This window comes from Oncorhynchus mykiss, chromosome 10 (assembly GCF_013265735.2).
Source record: "Oncorhynchus mykiss isolate Arlee chromosome 10, USDA_OmykA_1.1, whole genome shotgun sequence".
Classification (NCBI taxonomy): domain Eukaryota; kingdom Metazoa; phylum Chordata; class Actinopteri; order Salmoniformes; family Salmonidae; genus Oncorhynchus; species Oncorhynchus mykiss.
This window is the reverse complement of record NC_048574.1, coordinates 81679917-81688119: the sequence shown is the minus strand read 5'-3', so window position 1 is coordinate 81688119 and position 8203 is coordinate 81679917. Positions and strand designations below refer to the sequence as shown.

General features: G+C 48.7%; 1 protein-coding gene and 1 long non-coding RNA gene across 11 annotated transcripts in view; one reads left to right on the top strand and one right to left on the bottom strand.

Annotated features, from left to right (window-relative positions):
* LOC110516879 (thrombospondin type-1 domain-containing protein 4) overlaps positions 1-2551 on the top strand; it is a 26699-nt gene extending 24148 nt beyond the window's left edge. The window contains exons 11-12 of the mRNA XM_036989407.1: positions 1218-1362; positions 2253-2551. Coding sequence (XP_036845302.1) covers positions 1218-1362; positions 2253-2413 — 306 coding nt within the window. The 3' untranslated portion in view covers positions 2414-2551. The remainder of the gene's footprint in view (positions 1-1217; positions 1363-2252) is intronic.
* Positions 2552-2680: 129 nt separating this feature from the next.
* LOC118936820 lies at positions 2681-5686 on the bottom strand. 10 transcript variants are annotated; one of them, XR_005034268.1, is made up of 5 exons: positions 5267-5686; positions 3176-3343; positions 3068-3141; positions 2912-3033; positions 2681-2869 (listed from the first exon to the last, which is right to left on the bottom strand). It is a non-coding gene; the product is annotated as an uncharacterized LOC118936820 (long non-coding RNA). The 10 variants fall into 10 exon arrangements; XR_005034266.1 differs by having other exon boundaries at positions 2681-2879; positions 2970-3033; positions 5267-5684; XR_005034267.1 differs by having other exon boundaries at positions 2681-2879; positions 2970-3033; positions 3068-3099; positions 5267-5683.
* Between the last annotated feature and the right edge of the window lie 2517 nt (positions 5687-8203).

Below are 8203 nucleotides of genomic sequence, written 5' to 3'. Positions count from 1 at the left end.
TTGGGTCTAATTGTGCTGCTGTGCTGGGGCTCTGTAGGGTGTGTTTGTGTTTGTGAACAGAGCCCCAGGACCAGCTTGCTTAGAGGACTCTTCTCCAGGTTCATCTCTCTGTAGGTGATGGTTTTGTTATGGAAGGTTTGGGAATCACTTCGTAGAATTCAACGTCTCTTTTCTGGATTTTGATAATTAGTGGGTATTGGCTTACTTCTGCTCTGCATGCACTATTTGGTGTTTTACGTTGTACACAGAGGATGTTTTTGCAGAATTTGGTGTTTGTCCCATTTTGTAAATTCTTGGTCGGTGAGCGGACCCCAGATCTCACAACCATAAAGGGCAATGGGCTCTATGACTGATTCAAGTATTTTTAGCCAAATCCTAATTGATATGTTGAAATTTATGTTCCTTTTGATGGCATAGAATGCCCTTCTTGCCTTGTCTCAGACTGTTCACAGCTTTGTGGAAGTTACCTCTGGTCTTACTGAGATTTACTGTCAGGGCCCAGGTCTGTCAGGGCCCAGGTCTGGTAGAATCTGTGCAGAAGATCTAGGTGCTGCTGTTGGCCCTCCTTGGTTGGCGAAAGAAGCACCCGATCATCAGCAAACAGTAGACATTTTACTTCAGATTCTAGTAGGGTGAGGCCGGGTGCTGCAGACTGTTCTATTGCCCTCACCAATTCGTTGATATATATGTTGAAGAGGGTGGGGCTTAAGCTGCATCTCTGTCTCACCCCACGACCCTGTGTGAAGAAATGTGTGTTTTTTGCCTATTTTAACCGCACACTCGTTGTTTGTGTACATGGATTTTATAATGTCGTATGTTTTACCCCCAACACCACTTTCCATCAGTTTGTATAGCAGACCCTCATGCCAGATTGAGTCGAAGGCTCTTTTGAAATCAACAAAGCATGAGAAGACTTTGCCTTTGTTTTGGTTTGTTTGTCATTAGGGTGTGCAGGGTGAATACGTGGTCTGTTGTACGGTAATTTGGTAAAAAGCCAATTTGACATTTGCTCAGTACATTGTTTTCACTGTGGATGTGAATTGGGGTCAAATTTGTAGGTATCAAGAATGTACTAGTCTGTTGTTAATCATAATGCAGAGGATTTTCCCAAGGTTGCTGTTGACGCGTATCCCATGGTATTTATTGGGGTCAAATTTGTCTCCACTTTTCTCTCTCTCTGCACCTTTCTTAATCTAAACCTGCCTGCCTGTTTCTAGTGTTCTCGCTCCTGTGACGGAGGTTACCGTGTGCGTGAGGTGTGTTGTCTTGCCGACAACGTGACCCCAAGTGAGCTGTGTGACCTCAGTGCGACCCCTGAGAGTCGGGAGGATTGTAACACCCAGCCCTGTTTACCTGAGACAGGTATGACCTCCCTCATCCATCCATCCAACTATCCCTCTTTCATCCTCCCTCCCTCCCTCCCTCCCTCCCTCCCTCCACTATCTCCATCCCTCTCTCCTCCTCTCTCTTTCCCTCTACCCTCTCTCCTCCTCCCTCTCTCACACCACCCAACACACTGTGTAATGTCTCCTCTAGTCTCATCATGTAGTAACCAGTACTATATCTGTGTAATATCTCTCTCCTCTAGTCTCATCATGTAGTAACCAGTACTATATCTGTGTAATGTCTCCTCTAATCTCATCGTGTAGTATACAGTACTATATCTGTGTAATGTCTCCTCTAGTCTCATCATGTAGTATACAGTACTATATCTGTGTAATGTCTCCTCTAGTCTCATCATGTAGTAACCAGTACTATATCTGTGTAATGTCTCTCGTCTCATCATGTAGTAACCAGTACTATATCTGTGTAATGTCTCTAGTCTCATCATGTAGTAACCAGTACAATATTGGTGTAATGTATCCTCTAGTTTCATCATGTAGTAACCAGTACTATATCTGTGCAATGTCTCCTCTAGTCTCATCATGTAGTATACAGTACTATATCTGTGTAATGTCTCTAGTCTCATCATGTAGTAACCAGTACTATATCTGTGTAATGTATCCTCTAGTTTCATCATGTAGTAACCAGTACTATATCTGTGCAATGTCTCCTCTAGTCTCATCATGTAGTATACAGTACTATATCTGTGTAATGTCTCTAGTCTCATCATGTAGTAACCAGTACTATATCTGTGTAATGTCTCTCTCCTCTAGTCTCATCATGTAGTAACCAGTACTATATCTGTGCAATGTCTCCTCTAGTCTCATCATGTAGTAACCAGTACTATATCTGTGTAATGTCTCCTCTAGTCTCATCGTGTAGTGACCAGTACTATAACTGCGTGTTCGTGGTCCAGGCCAGGTTGTGTGTGTACTCCTACTACAGGACTGCCTGCTGCTCATCCTGCTCCGTCATCACACACACACACTCCTCAAGAACCACCTCCGCAGGCGATGACTTCCCCAGATAGGAGTTGGTCTCCCTAACTGAGATCACCTGGCTCCTGGAAAACACACCTGAAAGAACCACACCTGAAAGAACCACACCTGAAGGAAACACACCTGAAGGAAACACACCTGAAGGAAACACACCTGAAGGAAACACACCTGAAGGAAACACACCTGAAAGAACCACACCTGAAAGAACCACACCTGAAAGAACCACACCTGTATCAACACCAACACTCACCTGGCCTCACCTCCACCTGAACACACCTGTATCAATACCATCACTCACCTGGCCTAACCTCCACCTGAACACACCTGTATCAATACCATCACTCACCTGGCCTAACCTCCACCTGAACACACCTGTATCAACACCAACACTCACCTGGCCTCACCTCCACCTGAACACCTGTATCAACACCAACACTCACCTGGCCTCACCTCCGCCTGAACACACCTGTATCAACACCAACACTCACCTGGTCTCACCTCCACCTGACCACACCTGTATCAACACTCACCTGGCCTCACCTCCGCCTGAACACACCTGTATCAACACCATCACTCACCTGGCCTCACCTCCACCTGAACACACCTGTATCAACAACAACACTCACCTGGCCTCACCTCCACCTGAACACACCTGTATCAACACTCACCTGGCCTCACCTCCACACCTGTATCAACACCAACACTCACCTGGCCTCACCTCCACCTGACCACACCTGTATCAACACTCACCTGGCCTCACCTCCACACCTGTATCAACACTCACCTGGCCTCACCTCCACCTGAACACCTGTATCAACCCCAACACTCACCTGGCCTCACCTCCACCTGACCACACCTGTATCAACACTCACCTGGCCTCACCTCCACCTGAACACACCTGTATCAACAACAACACTCACCTGGCCTCACCTCCACCTGAACACACCTGTATCAACACTCACCTGGCCTCACCTCCACCTGAACACACCTGTATCAACATTCACCTGGCCTCACCTCCACCTGAACACCTGTATCAACACCAACACTCACCTGGCCTCACCTCCACCTGAACACCTGTATCAACACCAACACTCACCTGGCCTTACCTCCACCTGAACACACCTGTATCAACACCAACACTCACCTGGCCTCACCTCCACCTGAACACACCTGTATCAACACTCACCTGGCCTCACCTCCACACCTGTATCAACACCAACACTCACCTGGCCTCACCTCCACCTGACCACACCTGTATCAACACTCACCTGGCCTCACCTCCACCTGAACACCTGTATCAACCCCAACACTCACCTGGCCTCACCTCCACCTGACCACACCTGTATCAACACTCACCTGGCCTCACCTCCACCTGAACACACCTGTATCAACACTCACCTGGCCTCACCTCCACCTGAACACCTGTATCAACACCAACACTCACCTGGCCTCACCTCCACCTGACCACACCTGTATCAACACTCACCTGGCCTCACCTCCACCTGAACACACCTGTATCAACACTCACCTGGCCTCACCTCCACCTGAACACCTGTATCAACACCAACACTCACCTGGCCTCACCTCCACCTGAACACACCTGTATCAACACTCACCTGGCCTCACCTCCACCTGAACACCTGTATCAACACCAACACTCACCTGGCCTCACCTCCACCTGACCACACCTGTATCAACACTCACCTGGCCTCACCTCCACCTGAACACACCTGTATCAACAACACTCACCTGGCCTCACCTCCACCTGAACACACCTGTATCAACAACAACACTCACCTGGCCTCACCTCCACCTGAACACACCTGTATCAACACTCACCTGGCCTCACCTCCACCTGAACACCTGTATCAACACCAACACTCACCTGACCTCACCTCCACCTGAACACCTGTATCAACACCAACACTCACCTGGCCTCACCTCCACCTGACCACACCTGTATCAACACTCACCTGGCCTCACCTCCACCTGAACACACCTGTATCAACAACAACACTCACCTGGCCTCACCTCCACCTGAACACACCTGTATCAACACTCACCTGGCCTCACCTCCACCTGAACACCTGTATCAACACCAACACTCACCTGGCCTCACCTCCACCTGAACACACCTGTATCAACACTCACCTGGCCTCACCTCCACCTGAACACCTGTATCAACACCAACACTCACCTGGTCTCACCTCCACCTGAACACCTGTATCAACACCAACACTCACCTGGTCTCACCTCCACCTGAACACCTGTATCAACACCAACACTCACCTGGTCTCACCTCCACCTGAACACCTGTATCAACACCAACACTCACCTGGCCTCACCTCCACCTGAACACCTGTATCAACACCAACACTCACCTGGCCTCACCTCCACCTGAACACCTGTATCAACACCAACACTCACCTGGCCTCACCTCCACCTGATCACACCTGTATCAACACCAACACTCACCTGGCCTTACCTCCACCTGAACACCTGTATCAACACCAACACTCACCTGGCCTCACCTCCACCTGAACACACCTGTATCAACACTCACCTGGCCTCACCTCCACCTGAACACCTGTATCAACATCAACACTCACCTGGTCTCACCTCCACCTGAACACCTGTATCAACACCAACACTCACCTGGTCTCACCTCCACCTGAACACCTGTATCAACACCAACACTCACCTGGTCTCACCTCCACCTGAACACCTGTATCAACACCAACACTCACCTGGCCTCACCTCCACCTGAACACCTGTATCAACACCAACACTCACCTGGCCTCACCTCCACCTGAACACCTGTATCAACACCAACACTCACCTGGCCTCACCTCCACCTGAACACCTGTATCAACACCAACACTCACCTGGTCTCACCTCCACCTGAACACCTGTATCAACACCAACACTCACCTGGTCTCACCTCCACCTGAACACCTGTATCAACACCAACACTAACCTGGTCTCACCTCCACCTGAACACACCTGTATCAACACCAACACTCACCTGGCCTTACCTGAACACTGGACTCCATTATGAAAACACTCCAGTGACCAAGCCCTTGATTTTCTCAAACTTGTTCACACACGCATTTGCTCACTATTGATGTTGTTCATGTTTAAACTTCCAGCTTCACTTCCTCATCTGTCGGTTGTTTGTGTCTTGTGATGCACCAGGTTCATAGTAAACAACCCAACTACAGTATTTATTCTACAAATAAAGACTTTCAACAATCTGGGACTTTGATTATTTAGAAGGAGGACAGCAGAGAGCTCTGTTTCCACGCCGACGGAGGAATGCAAACATGTCCAAAGGGTTGACCTGCGGTGGGGGGGGGGGGGGGGGGGGGGGGTGTATGGAGTCAGAACGTTGGACGCTTTAACTTGATGACCAAGTCAGACCTCCTGAGAGGAGATATCTATCATCTCTGCTGTCAATTGAGAAAGCAGAACTGGAAGCAGAACATTAAGAGGATGGTATCATCTGAGGAGACTCCTACTGTGATGGTATTATCTGAGGAGACTCCTATGGTGATGGTATTATCTGAGGAGACTCCTAGGGTGATGGTATTATCTGAGGAGACTCCTATGGTGATGGTATTATCTGAGGAGACTCCTATGGTGATGGTATTATCTGAGAAGACTCCTAGGGTGATATGTAGTGATGGTATTATCTGAGGAGACTCCTAGGGTGATATGTGGTGATGGTATTATATGAGAATAGTCCTCAAGTCTCTACTCTAGTCCTCATCTCTCTCCTCTAGTCCTCATCTCTCTCCTCTAGTCCTCATCTCTCTCCTCTAGTCCTCATCTCTCTCCATTCTCATCTCTCTCCATTCTCCTCTAGTCCTCATCTATACATTCTCCTCACCTCTCTCCTCTAGTCCTCATCTCTCTCATCTAGTCCTCATCTCTCTCCTCTAGTCCTCACCTCTCTCCTCTAGTCCTCACCTCTCTCCTCTAGTCCTCACCTCTCTCCTCTAGTCCTCATCTCTCTCCTCTAGTCCTCATCTCTCTCCTCTAGTCCTCATCTCTCTCCTCTAGTCCTCATCTCTCTCCTCTAGTCCTCATCTCTCTCCTCTAGTCCTCATCTCTCTCCTCTAGTCCTCACCTCTCTCCTCTAGTCCTCATCTCTCTCCTCTATTCCTCATCTCTCTCCATTCTCCTCTAGTCCTCATCTCTCTCCTCTAGTCCTCTAGTCCTCACCTCTCTCCTCTAGTCCTCACCTCTCTCCTCTAGTCCTCACCTCTCTCCTCTAGTCCTCATCTCTCTCCTCTAGTCCTCATCTCTCTCCTCTATTCCTCATCTCTCTCCTCTATTCCTCATCTCTCTCCATTCTCCTCTAGTCCTCATCTCTCCATTCTCCTCATCTCTCTCCTCTAGTCCTCATCTCTCTCCTCAATTCCTCACCTCTCTCCTCTAGTCCGCATCTCTCTCCTCAATTCCTCACCTCCCTCCTCTAGTCCTCATCTCTCTCATCTAGTCCTCATCTCTCTCCTCTAGTCCTCATCTCTCTCCTCTATTCCTCATCTCTCTCCTCTATTCCTCATCTCTCTCCTCTAGTCCTCTAGTCCTCACCTCTCTCCTCTAGTCCTCACCTCTCTCCTCTAGTCCTCACCTCTCTCCTCTAGTCCTCATCTCTCTCCTCTAGTCCTCATCTCTCTCCTCTATTCCTCATCTCTCTCCTCTAGTCCTCTAGTCCTCACCTCTCTCCTCTAGTCCTCACCTCTCTCCTCTATTCCTCATCTCTCTCCTCTAGTCCTCATCTCTCTCCTCTAGTCCTCTAGTCCTCACCTCTCTCCTCTAGTCCTCATCTCTCTCCTCTATTCCTCATCTCTCTCCTCTAGTCCTCATCTCTCTCCTCTAGTCCTCATCTCTCTCCTCTATTCCTCATCTCTCTCCTCTATTCCTCATCTCTCTCCATTCTCCTCCAGTCCTCATCTCTCTCCATTCTCCTCTAGTCCTCATCTTTCCATTCTCCTCATCTCTCTCTAGTCCTCATCTCTCTCCTCAATTCCTCACCTCTCTCCTCTAGTCCTCATCTCCCTCAATTCCTCACCTCTCTCCTCTAGTCCTCATCTCTCCCCCATCTTTTCTCCTTCAAGACAGCAAGTTTTGTAATGACTTCACAGAAATGGCGGTGTATCTTCCTCCTGGGTGTAGAGAGAGCAGAGACCGCCGGCATGTTTCAGCAAATAGGCTTGTTGCTAAACAAGGGACTTCTGGGAAAACCTGGGAATTCAGTGATTCAGTGGTCTAAGGCTGTGATTCAGTGGTCTAAGGCAGTGATTCAGTGGTCTAAGGCAGTGATTCAGTGGTCTAAGGCTGTGATTCAGTGGTCTAAGGCAGTGCCACTAGAGATTCAGTGGTCTATGGTTGTGATTCAGTGGTCTAAGGCTGTGATTCAGTGGTCTAAGGCAGTGATTCAGTGGTCTAAGGCTGTGATTCAGTGGTCTAAGGCTGTGATTCAGTGGTCTAAGGATGTGATTCAGTGGTCTAAGGCTGTGATTCAGTGGTCTAAGGTTGTGATTCAGTGGTCTAAGGCAGTGATTCAGTGGTCTAAAGCTGTGATTCAGTGGTCTAAGGCTGTGATTCAGTGGTCTAAGGCTGTGATTCAGTGGTCTAAGGCAGTGATTCAGTGGTCTAAGGCTGTGATTGAGGTGGTCTAAGGCAGTGCCACTAGAGATTCAGTGGTCTACGGTTGTGATTCAGTGGTCTAAGGCAGTGATTCAGTGGTCTAAGGCAGTGATTCAGTGGTCTAAGGCAGTGATTCAGTGGTCTAAGGCAGTGATTCAGTGGTCTAA